This window comes from Centrocercus urophasianus, unplaced genomic scaffold, assembly GCF_019232065.1.
Source record: "Centrocercus urophasianus isolate 14NV4802_14NV808 unplaced genomic scaffold, USGS_Curo_1.0 seq_16, whole genome shotgun sequence".
Taxonomy (NCBI): Eukaryota; Metazoa; Chordata; class Aves; order Galliformes; family Phasianidae; genus Centrocercus; species Centrocercus urophasianus.
The window spans coordinates 7,809,601-7,830,556 of record NW_024884711.1 but is presented as its reverse complement, the minus strand read 5'-3'; the positions used below and the strand labels follow the sequence as shown (position 1 = coordinate 7,830,556).

The window sequence follows — 20,956 nt, the reverse complement described above, 5'->3', positions numbered from 1 at the left end:
TAACTTTTACATCTTCTAAACTCTCAAAATGAAATTAATGCATCACCGTTGTCCTTTCCAAAAGATCACTCTAGATACTTTCCATTTAGAACCACCATGGAGAAAAGAAGTAACTTGAATGCTACCTGGAATTATTAATGGCAAGAGTTCATCGATTACTGTGGATCTGCTTGTCATGCAAAGAAAATTCACGCTATTAACACAGACTTTAACTACTCTATTCAACATTACAAACTCATACCAAGATTCAGATTCAATAAATCTATGTGTCCCAGTTCCTCATCTAATTGGAGCAGCTGTTTTACAGAAAAAGTGATACTGATACAATGAAAAAAACAATTTAAAAGCAGACTTTGTAGGTTTAGAACTCATTTGAACTCCAAAGCTTTCCTCTAATTTACAGTTTATAAGTTTCACAGCTTATACTTACTATAAGACACATTTGATGTTCTAATTGAATTTCTTGTAAAAGAGATTGATGGACGTAAGAGGACAGAGAGAAGTGCAGAGCAAAAGGCATACAGTCGTGACCTTGAAAAGAGGTAAGCTCTGTAACACCAAGCCTTAGACCAGTTAAGTTTCTGTAGATTAAAACCTGTACTTGCAGCAATAATTCTTCTAAAGCACTTGTCACCATGCCACATCAGATAATGTTTCTTACGTGAGCAGACAGAGAGAGATGACCCTTCTGTGCAGCAACTAGATTTCAGTGTAATCTAGCACACAATCTCCAGACAACAAAGATTCTGATAATAGCCACTGTAAGATTCTAAAACAACTTGTTATTCAGGTAGATGGAAGGATATTCAGAAGTGATTCATCTAAGTCCTAAAACTTTCAGCCTAAATCCAAGGTCACAATCAAGGCAGATGATGCATCTAGAACCTGTTTTCCACTGCCCTTACCTTTAATTTGTAACAAGCACTCCTTTTGTTTTTTTTTTGTTAAGATTGTATTTGAGATGATAGTACCTTCTATCAATTAGTCCAAGTAAAATATAGATATGCAGCAGAAGGGAATCACAGTATTCATGCTCTTCTGCCACTCTTATATGACTTTCACTGCAAGAAAAGTTGCACAAAAAGCCCTCTAGCATGAATGACCAGTCTTGTCTTTTCCTTGCTACATTAACAAACCTGAAGGACAGTAGCAACTGAAGCATTTCGTGTTCTTCTCTCACTAAGAGATTAGCTACCAACAACTGCTATTACTGCTAACAGTGATTATCAATAACATTTTACCTAAGTCATAAGGCAACTTTCTGAAAAGACTGGAGATCAGAGGGCAGAAATTAATGGAAAAGCCTCAGTACCACCTCCATCTTCACTGGAAAGGTTGTCAAGATGGGCCAGTAATGATTTTTCTTAACAGCAGAAGGATTCTTGTTGTATTCTAACACTTACCCAGCAAACTAAAAAGAAAGCATTTAAGAAACATAGCTGTTCAAAACTCATATGCCCCAGAATCAATGTGCAACTGGAAACTACTCACAACATAAGCATATGCTTCTGTAACTGGAAATGTGATGCTGTGATAGTGGCCTGCACAGCAAGTGGACTGGTTGAACACATCAGTACTAATTACATGGCACAATTCTCCTCTCCTCCCTTTGCTTTGCTGCCTGTCAACAAACTGAAGCTTTGAAAACTCCAAGGTGCTTTTTGTCAAACTAAGAATTCTATGGCAGTAATTTTAAATGGATGACTGAAGTTTTCAACCATTTTTCTTATATAACAGCCATATCAAACTAACTGTATTAAAAAGAACAGAACAACCTGAAGAAGTTTGCTCTAATCCTGATTTACAGAACCAAAAGCTAACAACTACTCCTTAACGTCAAATTCAAGTAATTTCTCATCTCTAAGTAACTCCCCATCACATTTAAGGACAATGCAACTGATTTTTTTCCTCCCAAGGATATTGCACAGACTTTCTATGAGGACCTGATGGTCAACGAACATGTCTGTTCCCAGCAGGTATTGCTTCATGTGCAGACTTCAAATTCTTTACCCATCTTCTAAAAACAGTAGAAATTGAGAATACTGGTAACTAATTCATGAACAGCTTCTCAATTGCCCACAGCACTTTATTTGAACCCACTTAAAACTGGCAGTAAATAAGCACGTTACAGCTTTATAAAAGTAGTACTTGAACAATTCAAGAAGACACTAAATTTAAAAAAGAAGAAAAAATTTACCTTCTCTAATTCTTACCTGAACTGCGCTTTGATGTTGCTAGGGCTTGCAGATCTGGTCTGAATTTCTTTCTCCTGTTTTTCTCGCAGAATCCTCTCAGCCAGTAAGAAGTACGTAGCAGTGATGTGATTGTATTTGTTAGTTTCCAGTGCCCTAGGGAAACAACAGAACAAGAAACAAACCGTACATCAGTGGCTTCTAAGAACGGGACGTGCAGTTTGCACATCTTGCTGTATTTCTTAGGCACAGCACCTGGCAAACACAACTGTGTCTTTCTGATACCCTGACAATTGTCTTGGTCTTCCTAAAAATAAAGAGCCAACAGGACTAACCATTTCACTTTAGGTGAATGAGAATATTTTTAGAGTGCCATTCAAAAAGAAATTAATTCTTCCTTTGCTGACCGTACTTGAAAGAATAAAACTGTATTTTGTTCATGTTATGCACCAGCAGCAGGCTTTCCCATTGGCATATACACAACGTTCCAACACTCACTTATGTAGCAACCAGATGAAAAACTTCCATTATCTTACAGCTGTCACGTTAACTTCACAATAACATTATACTCCTAATCCCAACATAAAGGACACCAGCAGCTAAAAACATAAGTAGTGACCCTGCTGTTTTGTTATCTCTTTTATTTTTCTCCCCCTCCCCCCAGTGTTAAGGTTTTAAGAGTTTTTTCCAGGTCAACCATGAACAAATAGAAAAAAACAGCTACACCCTCTTTCAATGCATTGAATATTGTGAAGAGTTGGGGTTTTTAATCTGTTAGAAGAAACTATGCAGCTTTCTAGTATGCTCACTCAGTGGCAATGACGATTTTGCATTACACAGACATAAGAAATAGTACTTTGAATTACAAAGATCCACGTATATGCCAGCATACTGAAGGAAAAATGTTAGAATTTATCACCTCTACATATGCATGCGGACAGGCATAACTAGTATGGATAGGTAGCACAAGTCAAAGCATGGATTTCAAAGCAAATTTGCTTAAGATTGCAAAGTGTTGCAGGAAACGAACACTGTTCCAAAACACCTCCTTGAAGTTTTGCCTAAAACTGGATCCATGTCAGTACTTGTCATCCTAGAATGCTCTCAGAGAGCAAGATTGTAACACTTCATTTGACAACTGAATGGCTTGACACTTCAACACTGAAACACCCAGGTCACCAGCGTTGTATCTCGTATGATGGCACAAAATGCACTTCATGTAGGAGACAGAGAACTTACTCCACTATAGTGTCTCGGTCTGCAATGTCACCAAGAACCATGCGCTGTATTATGCTGTTGTGTTCCTCCTCGGACAGATTTTTGTATGACACAAGAGGAATGTTGTACTTTGTTGCAGGGGAAGGGTCAACTCCTTGGAGCCACGCATGGTTCTCAATCTCTTCCAAAGATGCCCTTCGCTTCGGATCTCTCTGCAGCATCCGTGTAATCAGACTGTAAACAAAAAACAGATCTAAACAAAATGCACTTGCATGTTTAAAAGACAACCATTCTAACAGCAGCACTGGAAAGAACTTTGCTGTCAGCCCAAATAGGTCCTCAGAAGTCTCTACGTAAGCAGTGTGGTAAGAAATTATTCTCAAACAAGTTCCAAATATTGCTGAGCTGAAACTATTTATTTATTAAAAACTACAAATACCATAAGCACTACAGTTTTCATTTGCTATGCTTAGATTCCTAACATCTGATTTGCTGTTGTTTGTTTTTTTTAGTGTTTGTATGGCAGCTGTGACAGATGGCCTACAGGCTGGTCTGTACAATAATAGAAATATAATTTCCTACCATTGCTGCTGTCAACAAGATTGTAGAGTGGCAAAATAAGCAGAAATGTTCTATTCTGAGATCGCCTGTAAGACATTTAATTCTTCTGCATCTGTGAAAAGACAGTGACCTCTTCCACCCTTAAAAACAACATCAAGGATGAAGTAACAAACATACTAACAGGTTGACGCTGAACGTTTGCAAGTGCTGGTAGGGCAGTGCATAGATTCCTAAAGTAAGCAGGAAAAGATGACCGTCACCTCCGTGAACTCTGTCTCTACTGGGAAGTTATCCAGGTGAGATGTCACTTGTATTACTATTTGAACACACACAGAACTAACTATGCAATTCATCTGACTCTTTTTAATGCCCTAGTAAAACACCAGCAGTAAGGTAGTAAAGTGCATCATAAATGCACCACAAGTGCCCTCCTGCTTCAGGCTTTCTTATGCATCCCAAAACATCAAGAATGTTTTCACTTAAAGCAGATGGTTTAGGCAGTTTCAGAGCCATTTCCCTAAGTAAACCTAACCTTCAGAGCACTTAGGTAACTGGCAATACATCACAGAGTGCCACATGCAGAAAGCAGATCTACTTGGGCCTTTAAGCAGATTAGCATTAGCCAGTATATTAAGCAAAAGGATCCAAAAAACAGGAAATTTCATGGCCCAAGCACCACGTGCAACATTTCACAAGATTCACTGGAGGCCAGGCTGGATGTGGCTCTGGGCAGCCTGGTCTGGTGGCTGGTGACCCTGCACATAGCAGGGGGGTTGAAACTCAATGATCATTGTGGTCCTTTTCAACCCAGGCCATTCTATGATCCTTTCTGACAGAATTCACTAATAAGAGATTTCAAACTCTTCCCATCTGGTATTTTAAACTTCTTCTCGTTTGTAAATCTCTTCAAGTTGCTGAGAGCCCTGATAGGAGCTTTTCCATACCAGAAATGCTAGACACTATAAGACATGAAAACTCGTTATCATGTTGTGTTATGCATTCCTGGACTGCACAGGTTAAGAGCGTAATGGTCATTTTGACCACAGTTATAACAAATTTCCTTCTCTGTCAAGGAACAGAATCTTAGATGTTCCTCTAGTCTTATGACTCTGACATATAGTAAAAGAACTGATGATGTCATTAATTGATCTTTACTGTATGGGCCAATATTAGAACATATAAAAAATAAAAAAGCAGCAGTGAATACTGCAGAAAAGCATCACATCAAAATGAGTCATGATTTTCAAGCAGCATATGGCATTTTGCAGATAGATGATTTTTCTCCTGTGATTGCCTAGAATGTTGGAGCTTCCATTTCAGTAGGAGATAAGCAAAGCTTGCTGTGATATTCTTGGGCTTTGCCACCTTGTATTCCGAACTGGAATCTAGAGAGACCATTACCTTTTTCACTCCTGCCACAAAGTACTCCGAGCAACACTTTGCAATTTGCCCAGCAAGAACAGTGGCCAAATCCAGTCAAGCCCTGAGTGAGGGCTTCTCTGATGATCTTCTCTGATCATTTATAAAATGGATGACAGATGAATAAAGACACAATTTCACAAATGCTGGAAAAGCCTACTGGCAAAAAAAATCATAGGAGTAACCTTTTCTAAGTATAGGAAATAAAAAGATGCTGTACTGCTGCCCAAGATACTCAGTCGACATGAGGAAATACTAAGAACTAAGGAAGAACTCAAGTAGCTAGCAAAGAATATTTCCACGCTAATAAACTGCATGAGGACTCTCAGAGACAGTGAAAATCCACTTCTATGAGTGCTTTCAATGCTTGGGTACTCTACTTACTCTTTACATTCTTTGGACACGTGAGGTGGCACCGTGTATTTGCAGTCCATTATCATAGTCAGAGTTTCGCTGTCATTTGCTTCTTGAAATGGTGGTTGTCCACACACCAACATAAAGAGGATGACCCCCAAACTCCATATATCTGTAAATATATAATTCATGCTTTAAAGTAATGGCTGAAAAAGTAGACATTATTACCATCAAAACTGATGTATTATTGAGATGCATCCTGAGTTTACTACTGTACTCTCGATTATCAGCATTACTTACAGAGTTTGCAATTCCTCTGAAATACAGCAGTTCCAGACTGACAGTTTTTATAGCTTATGAGGGGGGGAAAAAAAATCAGAATTCTTCAAAGATGAAAAGTATTGAGACATCACATCTTTGACAGCAAAACATCATTTAAAGCTGAAGATAATCCAGTCACTCAGAAGATAAGAGTTTATTACGCTTTCCTTCATAGGTAGGCACAGATTATTAAGAGAGATGTGTATTCAAAGCACATTCCTTTCTAACAGACTAGTGCAAACCGTTCTCCATCTTATTTGTTACCCTACGCAGTAAGAAATTCTAAAAGCCACTTACGACAATGAATCAGATATTTGTTTTTCCTTCAGGAGCAGTGACTTTTAAAAAGTTATTTGTTAATGCTAAGTAATGAATTAAATTCTCTCTGTAAAGCTGTTGTCTTACACATTAAGGACCAATCATTAAGACGTGTGTATTCCAGTTGTCTTGCTTGCCTGGTTGCTTTTAGATATCTATTGAACATGTAATGAAGTTAACAGCTATCTCTACTAGGCTATGCAAATTTTCTTGTTTCCATCCAATTCTTCTTTCGTTTAATTCCAAAAGTGTTTACCAACTTCCTTGGTCCCCAGTGAAATGACAAACCTAGGATGAAAAGGAAGCACTTCTAGGTATGAAGTGCTTTTGTTGGTTTCTACTTACTGGAAAGGCTAAAATTTACTTCAGTTCTTCATAAAGTTTGCCTAGAAAAAAAGCATTTCAGGTATCGCAATGCATTCAATACAGGAAATGTAGAGTTTGAAAAGGTTAAGCAACAAAAAAATAGTCAATCAAATGTACACTGTATATTTAGAATGCTCTTCAACTTCAGATGTCACTTCACACTATGGGAATTCCAGCAGCAGTTTTGGGCCTCAGACCCCAGCATTTCAGAGATCTGCACGCAGTAAAAGAAGCAAGCAGCAGATCTGAGGTAAGTGAAGAGGCAGAAAGCTCCTGAGGGAAGAGCAGCTGGCAGCAGCCGTGGGAAGCAGAGCACACAGCTCTGTCCTGGAGGAGCTGGGAGGGAACCGCGCTGCTAGCTGCCCAACTGCAGCTGGCTCTGTGCGGCCTGCGCAAATACCTGATGTGCATTTAAAGCTGAGGGATGGCTCTGGTTTTGTTTAAGAATGTAAATCACACATTCAGCCCTAGCACAATTATTCATTTGGGTAGTTACAACACATTCTTCGTATGGTGTAGCTGAGAGAGAAAAAGACGCTACAGGGTAATTTTCTTCAGAGCTCTAATTTGTACTAAGTGTATGCTATTAACTCCAACAATTATTTGATTTCTGTTATGCTACTTTAGGGCCTCGATCCTGTATGTGCCCAGCACTTGGAGGCCAGCAGGCCGAGCCATGGAGACCTGCAAATTCAACTTCATTGATCACACTGCAAAGTCAGCGAGGGCTTTACTGCTTCACCAGCCTGATGCCAGAAAGCTGCACGGTTTGGAATGCTGAGACTGAAAGAAAGCCTTGCAAGGCAGAGGCAACTTTACCTGAAGGTACACCTTCACTATTGTAAAGGTGCTTGCATCTTCCTGCTTAGTCTGAAAGGAGCCAGAAGTCTCTGGCGCGTTACCCATCTCCCACCAAGCAACAGGTATCAAAACCTCATTTCTGCAGGCACACGGAATGTGTACCATCACGCATTTCTATTAGCTGCCATCTTCTGCATGTCAGTGCCCTTCCTCGATTCCTAACCTTCCCTAAGGAATCGATTTTGCAATACAATCTATGTTGTGTTGTCAGTATTCCGTTCAGTGCCTCCCAATAAAATGCTCGGTGTCTCCTTCCAGCAGGAAGCATTTCAGGAGGCACCACAGAGCTCCGTAATTACAGATAAATTATGTTTGCCGTAATAAAATTACACTGGCTAAGCTTAAGCCAAGACAAAAAATACTGAAGAGGAGAGTGGAATAATTAAACCATAAATTAAAAATGAGCAGGCAAAAAGCTAGAACAGACGATTCCAAGAAACCGAGCTTAAAATATCAGAAAAGCCCCAAGAAGAGGACAAAAATAGCAGTGAGACAACAATTAAAGTGCCACAGAACCACACAGAGGAAACTCCAGCCGACTTCCGAGCGGCTCGGCTCACAGTGAGTACATACTGAGCACCCCTCAGTGTTCTCCTTTAGACAGCAGCGTCCAAGCCATGCTCTGCTCAGCACACAGAACAGTGACACAGCACACTGCACCAGCTGTGTGGTTGGCTTTTATTGGATATATACATTCTTTCTAAAATTTGGGTTTGCAAGGATATGTGATGATAAATACTGCTTAAGTAACTTCTGGAAAATTGAAACACGTACATCCAGGTACTTGTAAAGAATCAGGAAGTCTAGAAGCAGAATTCAACTCATTCTCTATATGCAAAGAAATAAGTGTTCAGATGCTGTACCAAGAGCTGTGGTTTAGTGGGAGGTACTGGTGAGAGGCAGATGGTTGGACTGGGTGATCTTGGAAGATTTTCCCAACCTTGGAGATTCTATGATTCTGTGTAGTTTATACATTAACATACTATTTGCATAAACAAATAAGAGTAATCATTAATCACGTATGAGAATTTTGTATCTCTTTCATTAGCTACTGTATTTTGCACCTCATATTCAGTCTCTCCTACAGTCTTTGGTACAGTGTATGATGTGCTGTGTTATTGAAAAGGCACTGCGTGTATGGAAGAAACTATGAACTAAAAACGGTGCTTAAAACTTTCTGCTTCATCTAGACATATTATCTAAGGTATTTTGTGCTCTCAGTGAAGGACACTGGGTCAGCAGTGACCTCATTCTCACACAATACAGACAAAACTTATGCTTTTTCCTAACAAATACATATTTTGTTGGCCTCATCAGACACTCATCTATTGTGGCCAAGAAGTGGCCACATGCAGAAGCAATTGCATAACTTTTGCACACAACTTATTTTTATAGCTGTGGCCAAAGAACTTCATTGCATCTATACTCATGGCTACTAAAATTCCTGCTGTCAGAAATAGCTCAGACATGCTTAAGCAGATCCAAAAGTACACTAATAACCAGGAAGAAGAGAACGCAATGAAATAGCGTGCCTAAATAATTCTCATCTCCACGTGGAAAGACTTAACGTGTTCCCTCCTTATTTTTGCACAGACCTTAAGCCACATCAAACACCACCTTGAGGTCACCTTCACAAACTCTCCAGCATCACATTATAGAAAGCATCTCCCCTCAGCTACAGAAGCAGAGCCAAGTGCCTGGATGGCTGCAGATGTATTGAGAAGATGTATTCAAGAGTTCTGCCCCTCCATAGGCAGTCTCTTCAATAAGATGTCCTAGCCTGTTCTCTGCATCAATTTAAACTAGATGCAGTTATTTCTGTGAAACACTATGTGCAACTACAGCCAAACCAGCCAACTACTTTGAAGAATGAGGCAGCATCTTCAGTAACGTTCTCTTTCTGATCTACTGCACACTGTTATCATGGCAGAGACACAATGGGAAGCAAACGTGTTGCTGGAGCCCCACTATCTGGAGTGCATATCTGGAAAAGGATTAAGGGTTTTGATTCTTTTGCTAAGAAACGCTGACAGTGTATTTAGTGAACCTTCCTGCAGCATTTGTCCTATTCAGAAACGACCTGAGCTCAGACTACAGATCTTGAGTAACAGATTGATGCAGAAGTTTAATCCATATTCTTTTTTGACTGTAAACACAGAAGGCTGGCCAATCTCATTCTGTCTTCTGACACTCAGTATTTCAGGCAACGTTCTATAGGTCTTATTAAAAAACTTGATCTCAGTAATCATTAGTCACAATAATGAGAAGGAGTGCTAACAGCAGGTGGAGGGAGATGATCCTGTAAGGCCTAAGCCAAACTCAGCACATTAAGCCCCTCACTGCATCAACAGCTTCCTTCTGCCCATCTAGAACAGCACAGGCAGGTGTTTATTCAAGAAAAGCAAGAACTATAATAATACTGATAGCATGAGCGTGCTGAACTTCAACGCTCCATCTGAGCCAGCACAGGGTTGTATCTCTGCTGTGAAGTCAAGTCACCATCCGTGTAAAAAGGACGATTTCAAGTGTGAAGGAAGTGGTAAAAAAACTGCTAGAAAACAGGAAACGTAGAACTAAGTTTCAAAATGTGTTTGTTTGAAATACACAAACCTTGCAATAGCAAGGGAGGCACAGAAACGCTTTGTAAAGAACTGGACTATTCCACGGTATTTCAGCCTATCCCACGAATTCAGACAAATGCTGCATGCAAAGCAGTGTAATAGCAGTATCTTGTTATTACAACCTAACACTGGATTTAACTGAACAATGGGATTTTTAGTGGCAGATCTCCCTACGTTTACGTTTCCTGAAAAGACAAAAGAAATTCCTGCATGTTCTGCAATATTACAAGAGTTTTATTTTACGTCTTAAAGCCATTTGCAGCTGAGGGCTAGAAATCTTAGCTGCAAGTATCTCTTTTAAAGTTAAGTGAGCCCATTACCATCCCAACACATGATGAAGTTTGAATGTTTTCCTCTCCTCATTTTCAGCCTGACTCAGTATTGAAGTTCTCTAAATCTTTAACGCATTCAATTCCCAAATATTATTAAATTCCATCAAGTTTTAGAAGATTCAGCACATATTTGATCTTTGAGAAATACTACCATTTATAATTCATCTTAAGCCATTCAAGAATGCAAAAAAAAAAAATAATAATAATCAACAAATGTGTTCTCTGCTTTTTTCTATTGGAGATCCATAGATGAAATTTTTTTCTGTCAACTTCAGAAAACATAGAGCACAAACTTTAGGAAAGAATGGAAATGCTTTCTTCTTTTAGAGAGATGGGCTTTTGGTCTCCCACTTAGCGTAGTACCGTATCACATTTTGGAAAACTCTGTTTCCAAAACAGTACCTGCAGTTAAGAATTTGAGGAGTGGTTGTCTTTGAGACATTACTAAGCTCAGAATTAGAGGTTATTTTATTACAGAGTCTGTTTACAGCATAATTCCCCACACAACAGAAACGTTCTCTGCCTTATTGCTTTCTGTTGCCGTAATCAGAGCTGTTCTATTATGTATTTCTATAATTATGAGAAAACTTGTCTGTTCTCTGGATCCTAAGGAAGATGGAGATTGAGATGAACTCAACCGATTGAGTGCCACTGCGAAGACTTACTGCTACATGCTGTCCTTTCTTACGCTGTACCCTGCCGATTTCTGCTCACACTGCAGGTGTAGCCAAAGCAGATCAGTTCCTTCTGCCAGGGAGACCTCTTCCACTTGCAGAGCAGGCAACGCAGCCCGATCCTTACTCCTACAGCTCCAAGAGTGTTCTTGTGCTTTTGCAAAAGGAGGGAAACATCAAAACTGAGTGAAAGCTTCAGTCAGGAGCCAGCGCTCTGCTTTGTCAGAGGCATCAGCTCTGCCAAGGCAGCTGTATGTACAGATTAGAAAGATGTTGTGGCAGCAGTGAAATAAGGGCCTGGCATCTCAGCACAGCAATGTTTCTGGAAAGAACACCTCTTATTAGACCAGCTAATAACTGGGGGAAGGGGGAAGAAAAATAACTCCAAGTTTTCAGGTACAGAGTTTCTTGGTTTTGTTCTTCTTGTTGGTTTTGTTTTTGTTTTATATCACACACTTTCAAAAAACCACATACCATAAAGGTTGCCTTCTTTATAAAACATGTATGTTCTTAACTTGGGTCAACACAGAGGAAAAGCCCAGGCTGAAAGACCTTATTTTTATACGTTATTAGAAAGGTGCAGAAATGCACGTAAAAGCAATTAGAAACCACAGAATGGTGCTGGTTCACAACAGGGCTGCACCAGCAAGGAGCTGAAAGCAGAATAAGACCCCCCTGAAAAAAAATAATAATCAGGCTTTGGACAGAACTTTTCAATATTGCAATAAGTTAACCAAATACATGAGCTGGGTTTTTTGAAAGCACAGTTCCTTGGCTTGGGCCAAGGAATCAATGTATGTCTGCAGCTCACATTTCCTTTTCACAGCCTGGAACTCAGGTGCCAGTTTCAGACTTGAGAATCTTAAGCAAAGAACACAGGGAAAAGAAGGGTTACAGAAACCCAACTTCAGATGAGCCAATACAAACATTTATCTTTTACACAACTTAAAGTTTTTCTATTATTCTTAGTAAAGCTTCATCGAGCTTGCTTACTTCCCTCTTCTCCAAATGTTATCCAATTTACCCTCTCCAGAAAATTGTTGCAAAAAAAGAATTTAGGCCTGGGGTGCTGCATGCTTTAACATACTTAGACGTAAAGCTTCCTATTAGTGTACTGAAAGGCAGCACACAGTACTCTCATTATGCTGCAGCAGCCAAAAGCTGACTCTTTCAAAAGCACAGCAAAGATCTTCATCTTATCATTTGCATTGAGTGCTACTGACTTGAAGTCACCACTGTTGTGTCCTGAATAAAATGAGAGGTTAGACTCTAAAAGCATTAGCTAGCCAACTGCACCAGAGGACATTTCATTGCCTTTAAAGCCACTAAATGCTGTTGCTCAGGAAAGGGCTGCTGGAGCAGGATTCCCAGAGCCATGACAACCAGGGCTGTGTATACGCAACTTCCTTACATAACATGAAGTCACTGCCATGGAAACCAAAGGACGTCACCAGCTGCCTGTGCTATGCCTGCCTTCAACACAGGGCACTCAAGCATCTGTTCTGCTCAAGTTTGTAAGCAGCACAAGCTGTATCCACAATCATCAGCTTAACTGCTGAACTGGGCTTCGTCTCGTTAGGCATTTATGGCTTTCTAGAGTTCATCACTTAATTCTAAGACAAGAATTGTGGATTTCAGAAAGCTTTATTTTTGTGGCATGGTAACTTCAGTATGAGAGGCTTGCCCAAACATTTGCCAGCCCTTGCAAGTCACACACCTATCACATTTTATATGTGCTACTTATAACTTGTGATTATAAGCTAAAAATCTATACTCCTTTTTGCAATAGACACATTTGCTTTAGCTACATAAATTGAGTCCCATTAATAAAAGGGTTTATTTGAGAAATTCATGGGAATAAGTAATTTTTCCTCCTAGCAGAAGTAGAACTGCTGAGCAGTATGCACTGCATATGCTTTTCTGTTGGTAAGACATATCTTTCTGCAGAAAACATACATTTAGTCAGGTTTTAGAGTAAACATTCCAGTGAGAAGCGTGTAAGAGACAGCTGAATGTCAACTATCCTGCATGACAAGCCACTAAACTCAAGTGTAAAAAAAAAAAGAAAAAAATCAACTTATATGGAGATAAGAATGTGTACATGTTTGTTTTTACCACTGCAAAGGTACCAGATGGGATCAATGAAGGATGGAAATGGGCCCCGACTGGCAGCATCACGGGCAATTATTCCAATCACTGTGTTAAGATATTAAAGAGAATGTCACTGCCACAGCCTCTTCAGAGCACTGTGAAGAAAGCAGATTTCAAGGGGACCTCCTGAAGATGAGGCCTGAATGCTGAATGTTGAGTCTCTTTCAACATCAAGTTCTTCTGTGCAGAGCTAAATGTGGAAATTTTAATGTAAAAATCACCCACGTCTTTGCATTCTTGAAGGCAGCAACTGAGCAGTATCTCAAGGCTGTTCCAAGGTAGGCACAAACACCCATCCTGAACAGGACAGGAATTTAGGAGTGGAACTTGCCCTGGGCTCAGGAGTAAAGTCCAGGCTCACAACTCACAATGGTACTGGTGACAAGGATGCTTGCTACTAGTTCATATCTGTTTTCTTCACAGCACAGACTATGGAAAACAATGAAAACTCCAATTTGTAGAAAACTTCACACAACTGTCTGAAGAGTCAGAACACAGCTTGAGTACAAATCCGTATGAAAACACTGCAGGAAGATTTTTATGCACTTAATGAAAACCTACGTAACCGCAGTAAAAAAGAAAAGCTGGTCTCATACTGATCAGTGCTTCAGGGGGCGTGTTACATTGGTGATATGTTTGTGCTTCAGAAGGTAAGTACACCGACCCTCTGCAGACAAGAAGCTTAGAAGATGCCATCCCTGGCATAGAAAAAAAAAAAAAAAACAGAAACAAGACAGTATAGAGTAACCTTGTGTTAGCAGTATCAATGTTTGTATGCATCACAGGTAGTTGTACACTACTATATGCACACTGCTGACGAGCCTGGATGATGACGACGACTCTGGGCCAGCTGTAAATCTGAAGAGCATGGGTAAGGAACAAAATAGAATTGCTACCAAAAATGTGATCTTTGAGTGATTGAACCCTTTTTCTGTTCTTTAGCATCCCATGACTTCCAGTAAGCTTGCATACAGACATCTCCACTTGCCAGAGATGCTGCTGTCTGGTGACAACATTTCTAAAGTTTTTGTAAAATGGGATTCACTGCTCCCTTGCAGAAGACTGAGGCAGAGATCTTTTGCAATCAATGACAACACCATCAGAATTTACACGCAGGACTGGCTGTTCTTGCTTTAAAGCTCTGCAAATCCAATTAAAATGACTATTAGAACACACAGACAAGAGAATTAAGAGAAATCTCTTCCTTCCCCTATCTCTTAAAAAAAAAAAAAAAAAAAAAAGAGCAAAATAGCAAATGGCATTTAGCAAATTATTTTCATAATTAGTTTATCTGTCTGATGAAACAGTCTGTTCTATATGTTCCTTTATTTGACTAAGACATGCTCATCAGCAACTATTCTTATCTTTGGAAAGCACTTCTATTTTCATTCAGTTTGGCAACTATTGCTTACTTTTCCCCTCAAGATAATTGCCTGGCTTTTGCTGATTGCATGAAACTATTATAGACAAACTGTTGACGCTCTTTATGAACAAATCAAGAAAACCCACACCTTCAACTTTTACTGAACACTGCCCTCAATCTAGAATAGCCTTCTTTACTCTGATTTGTCAATCCTGCACTTAGAAATGCATTCTTTCTCTTTTGGTTTCTGTTGCTTAGCCACATTTGCAAAACTATCTATTTAGGTCCGCCAGATCTGTGTTACCAAATTAGTTGATGGCTGAATGTAAGTAATTGGAGTAGTTGTTTGTAAGGCACACAAAGTGAAGCTTCTTATCCTATGCACATGGAGTCCATTATGATGAATACTTTCTCCACAGCAGTTTGAAATATAGTGAAAACAGTTCACATGTGAACATGGCAGGATGCTAACGGCATCTCTGCACTCAAGTTAGGGTTTAGTAGATAGGTTAGTAACCAAAGTCTATCCCGACAGCTTGCCCCCTGTATTTTCACTTGGATACTGGCACAGACCATTCAATATTTTTTGTTAATGCCACTTGATGAATGACTGTCATTTTCAGCCAAATGAGCTTCTCTCGCATGGAAGGTGAAGACAAACGAGCCAGGCTGAGCTGTTCTAACCTGAACTGCTTCTTGCAAAAAAGGGCACATCTTATCACCTTCCCCCAGAACACTGGTGCAAGCCGCAAGCTCCCATCACTTCCTCAGCACCAGCTCAAAACTAAATAAGCAAACAGCTCTGTTTGCTAACCTGGCAGAAGTTAAGCCTGTAGAAAAATTAATAGCCTTCTGTCAAATTAACTCATCAGATCAGCTCATCAAATAGGCAGCCACGCAACAGAGTGTAGCACACAAGAAGGGGTAGCTCTGCACTGATGCAAGCAAAATGGAAGGGCAAAACCACACGCTGGAAGCAGCTACGTACCGTGCTATTTTAGCTTTCTGCACCCTCAAATCTTCAGACTCACCATGTAATACACCCAACTGCCCAAAAGTGATGCAGTGTAACATTAAAAAAGGAGTTTTGGAAAAGAAAACAGTCATTAAAAAACTGCTGAAGGATTATTTGCCTCACCTCTGTTTTACTTCTATGGTGTTTGGCTGCAATCCAATTTTGAACCTACTAGAATTCAAAAGGTAATTCAACACCATATATGGCTTACAAACATCGTACTATTTTTTTCCCCTTTAGCCAAGCCTGTCAAATCTTATATTCAGCATTCTCATAAGGTAAAAGGTCACTGTAAATAGCCACTGGCCATGATGCTTACATCAGTCATTTACATGGTGAATAAAGTGCTGTATGCAGGCAGAAACGTCAGAACGAGCTTCGTGCAGGTCAGATAAGGTCAGCTGCATGCTCAGCAGTGCCCAAACACAGGGCAAACCTGGCTGAAGCTTTGAATGGCCACCCACTCCAGCAGCACCAAATGCAAATAAAATAAAGCCCTTGCAAATCCTTGATGCAGAAAAAAAGCAAAAAGCAGAAGAGCCCAAGATCCCTCCAGCAGTGACAAAGTGGGTCTGAAAGCAACGCAGCTGGCTCCTGCAACTTGACAGAAGGCAGCAAAATGGATTCGGACTCGGAGCTGCCGGTCCAACAGCACTGAGTTTCAGTAACAGTAATATCCTTAGTCATGTTTTCATGAGCAGCTCCCACTATCCCCTTTGCACCGCTGCGAGGACAGACTGCTATACTGGAGGCCCCATCTCTAATTTATCACCATAATTTGTGTATCACAGTACCATTTCAGAGGCCTGTGCTCAATAGTGCTAAATAAACAGCCCCAGTCTCACAGTCTGACCAGAACAAAATTTTAAGTTGTGAGAACACGGAGAACTCCAAGCAACAGAACTTCCTAACTCAGATTCTGAAAAGCCCTGAGAACATATGATCCTTGTCTAATGCTCTTCTTGCATCATTTTAACTACGGCCTTCAACACAAAAGGAAATGACAGAGCTAAAATAGGTAGTCTCTTTTCAAGTGTGAAAGCTTTTAAGTAGCATCACAAAGGACAGATTAATCTCTAAGCTAGCTGAAACAGTTACATTTCATAAAGCAAGCTTTTCCATAATTTTAAAGCATATAACTTAGTAAAAGGCTTGCCCCGAATATTTCAGCTCTTTGCAGCAACAAAACATAAATGGTATTTTCCCTTACAGTCTTTCTAATATGATTAAGACATCGGACATGGCATTTTGTCACAAGCCTCACAACAAAACCCATGCAGTGAGTTGTTTTTTTTTTTTTAAATATGATGTCAGACAAATGCAAGTGTAGTGTGCAAGTACAGTGCTTTGGTTTTGTCACTAAAGAAGTTAGAATAGTAGCCCTGCAATTTGCTGACAAGTTTAGAGGATCCAGTAACTGGCACTGCACTCTGGGGAGCAAGCAAAAACTGACCCCTGCATGTATTTAAATATCCTGGGACATACAGATTAACTAGCACCCTTAAATTACTCTAGAAGAAGTTCATTTTCAGCTAAGTTTTTCTGCTGTTCACAACAGTGCACAGTAAGTCAGACTGCTAGACATCTCCTCCTCTATGAATCAGTTCAATCATTTTCTTCTGCTGCTATCATTTGATCAAACTGCTTATAAATTACTGTAAGAACTGTTTTCTATGATGTCACCATTCTTACACTGAAACAATAAGAGGTCAAAGTGTGCTTTATTAACATATCATTTAATTCAGACTATCTGGTCAAAGCTTTTGGACTCAAGGCAGATTTAAACTCTCCGAGACATAGAAAGGCATCTCTCAAGGCCAAGTCCCAAAAAGATGACTCTCAGACAAACAGTGTTTCTCCATTTCTAGCAATGTCCTAAAATACAGCATTGCACAGAATTTACACTGTGACATTTCTAGAAGTGACCCTCACAAGAGCTGCATGTAATATTTGTACTGCGCTAGCTTACATTCCAACAAAGCTTAAGTCTGCTTCTAATGCTGAGTGAAGTGCAGCCACCAAGAAGCACCACTGCAGTTACTATTTATTCACTACTTTTCTAAGTTTTAAAACTGCAGTGAGAAAAAAAACAACTACTTATCACAGAATATGAAACGCAGCAAGAAGAGTCTTAAGGCCACAAACAGAAACCTGGAGATGACCACTTAAAAGCAGCATCTCCAATGTTCAGACCTCCAAGAACCACAAGCATATCTTCTAACTCCCATTCCTCTCAAGTCCCCGTCCTCACTGTTCCCACCTGCTGGTTGCACAGTCCAATTTATCCCTTCCTCTAAAGAAAAAAAGAGCTAATCATTTATATTTTTTAAAAGGCAAGAATAGTAGTTCAACAGTGTGCAGAAATATCTTGTCAGGCTATAAGAATATCTTACCCTTCATCAGCTAGCTTAGCAAGACTTGGACATGTTGAAAGTCTCAGAATTTAAACCACCACACGTTAAGCACAGCAAAATACAGCCACAGTGGTGTACCCAACCCTCACCAGTATTAAAGAGACTAGAAGCATCACATAACAGGCACACAAGGACAAGAAATAATGCAGCTACGTTAAGTCATTGGAAATGTTATGTGCCTGAATGTGTGGTTAATGCTACTTCAGCTAACAGATATGGCCACATGACAGTATTTGCTATTGTCTATATTTAAAAAAAACAAACCTACTTCTAATAGCACATACAAGAGGCCTAAAAGAATAGTAAGACAAATCCTGATAGCAGACAATAGTCTAGCACACTGAGCCATCCAGGTGCAACATGAAGACCAACTTACACATGGCTAATACTCATATCTTTTAGAATGGGAATCAACTGGGAACTTACTCCCTACTTTCAGTTCTCAAACAAGAAAAGAGCAAAGAGGTAACAAAGAGTTAATGCTGCTCTTAATTTTTTGTTTCATTTGCAAGCTAAGTACATACATACTAAAATGGATTCCTACCACCTAACAGCAGAACACCTAAGTAGCATGAACTCACAGGGTCATTCTCAGATGGCTAAACTAAACAAGAAATAATCAATAGCTTTGGGGATTTAAACAAAAGAAATTAAGAACAGGTACTTTCCTGAAAAGGAGGTAATGTCCTTGAACAAAGCAAGTTCAAATGTATGTTTGCATCAATATACTGCATTCACCTTACTATTAATGTTAAAGTTTGGTGTTGTTTGGTTGTTGTTTTTTTTTTTTAAACAACACACACACATTAAAAAAATTTCATTAACTTTTTCAGATAGAGATGCTCCAACGCTAAGTCATCTGTAACTTTAGCAGCACGATAACATTTCCTGCCAATTAGCTGGCTTCCACATATGGCATTATATTGAAACAGAAAACAGAGTGGTACAACATCATGGTGCTTCACATTGAGATCAGTTGTAGAATTCAAAGAGGACGTACCCACTGCTGGTGCATCATATTCATCCCCAAGTAAAATTTCAGGAGCAGAATACGCGAGAGATCCACAGCTCGTGGTGAGTTTTTTTCCAGGCTGAAATTTGTTGCTGAAGCCAAAATCAGTTAATTTCACAAGTCCTTGTTTTTCAAAGAAGACCACATTCTCTGGCTTTAAGTCTCTGTGAACTACATGCAGTTTGTGGCAGTATGATATAGCGTGGACTATTTGAGCAAAGTACTTTTTTGCCAGATCCTCATTCAGACCTTCTTCGTGCTTCATGATGTAATCAAACATATCCCCTCCATCACCTAGTTCTAAGATGAGATAAAGCTTAGTCTGGGTGTCAATCACTTCATACAGCCGTACAATATTGGGATGCTGCACTAGTTTCATGCATCTAACTTCTTGAAAAAGATGTCCAGTAGCTAGAGTATCCAGTTTGGTCTTGTCAATTACTTTTACTGCTACTTTTTCACCTGTGAAGACATGTCGAGCAAGTTTGACCACAGCAAAATGTCCTCTGCCCAAAGTCTTATCCAAGTCATACAATCCTGCAATTTTTCCATCGTATCCTCGTTTGAAGCCTGCCATTCTGTTTCAGAAGATGAAATAATGCTCAAGCTCTTTGGAACTGTGATCTTTTCATAGAAGAGTATCCGTTGCAAATAAATAGTCCATCATCACTGCCAAGCACGCCTGAAAAAATAGAGACAAGGTTATATATTTGTATGAAAGTAAGCAAAACCATTATCCTGTAGTGATTTTGAAGTCACACAGGCATGCTGTTACAGATTACTTACAAGATCTTGAGGAGTTTTTGCAAGGAGTTTGGTAAGTTATACCACACTGACTAATACATTTCTGAAGCCACATTACCAGTATGGTTGAAGAGAGTGAATTTCAGCAGTGCATTAACAAAGATTTCACCAAAGCTGCGTGGCATTCGTGTTCTTGTAAGAAACATATGAAGGCATCAGTGCTACAAGGTCTGCTAAAACTGACAGAGCCAGAATCTGCAACTTTTCTGGCTATTTTATTGGCCAGAAATCAGGTGGGCATTTACATGAAAACATTTGATTTACCTTAGATTTCAGTTTATTCTTTCATGTTGCAGCATGTTAAACAAACTGACACACAGGATTTCATTTTGTTACATGTGAGTTTAAGTACTATCGACTAATCCTGTAATTACCACAAATTAACAAAGCTTTATAGGCTGAAATTAAAACATGTGGCTTACAAAAAAAAGTTTGGTTAAATATTTTGACTAGAGTTATGAAAACTGGTGATAAAAAGTTTGTGTATTCAGCAGCCCTGGCAATAAGTCAATAAGAATAGAAAGGAAGCAGAGACACCACAGGAGGTTCAGCTTGTACCGAATTCCTGCTTACAACTAAATCCAGCACACGTTTCAAGAGGTAAGGTCCATTTTACAGAACGTTCACATTCAAACCTGTTTTAGGTCTCATGCCTTATTTTTATTTTATTTCACATGTAAAACACTCCAAAAAAACTTTTTCTTGTACTTGTAACTTAGATTGGAGTTTAACCATCTGTAGTTATCAAAAAGCTAGCCATTCATCCCGCTTCAAGCACAAAGCACCTAGAAATATGAAAACTAGATGGCTTACCGCCAGCTCAATGAAACAGAAAACAGCTCTTTGTAATATATTCTCTTCTTTAGAATACATTTTCTCAGTTTCAAAACAAAACTTCAAAAAGAAAAGCTCTGAAAAGGAAGCTGGCAAGCAAACATCTCCTGACATTAGCTATTCTCA

The 20,956-nt window shown here is 39.5% G+C and overlaps 1 protein-coding gene and 1 long non-coding RNA gene across 2 annotated transcripts in view; one reads left to right on the top strand and one right to left on the bottom strand.

Annotated features, from left to right (window-relative positions):
* Positions 1-20,956, bottom strand: part of SNRK (SNF related kinase) — a 38,252-nt gene that overhangs the window by 5,556 nt on the left and 11,740 nt on the right. Inside the window, exons 3-6 of the mRNA XM_042816953.1 lie at positions 19,181-19,874; positions 5,775-5,916; positions 3,432-3,644; positions 2,214-2,348 (exon numbers count right to left, since the gene is read on the bottom strand). Coding sequence (XP_042672887.1) covers positions 2,214-2,348; positions 3,432-3,644; positions 5,775-5,916; positions 19,181-19,769 — 1,079 coding nt within the window. The 5' untranslated portion in view covers positions 19,770-19,874. The remainder of the gene's footprint in view (positions 1-2,213; positions 2,349-3,431; positions 3,645-5,774; positions 5,917-19,180; positions 19,875-20,956) is intronic.
* LOC122159409 lies at positions 340-20,934 on the top strand. The gene is made up of 6 exons (XR_006168519.1): positions 340-4,267; positions 6,898-6,999; positions 7,377-7,574; positions 13,363-13,666; positions 13,812-14,259; positions 19,014-20,934. It is a non-coding gene; the product is annotated as an uncharacterized LOC122159409 (long non-coding RNA).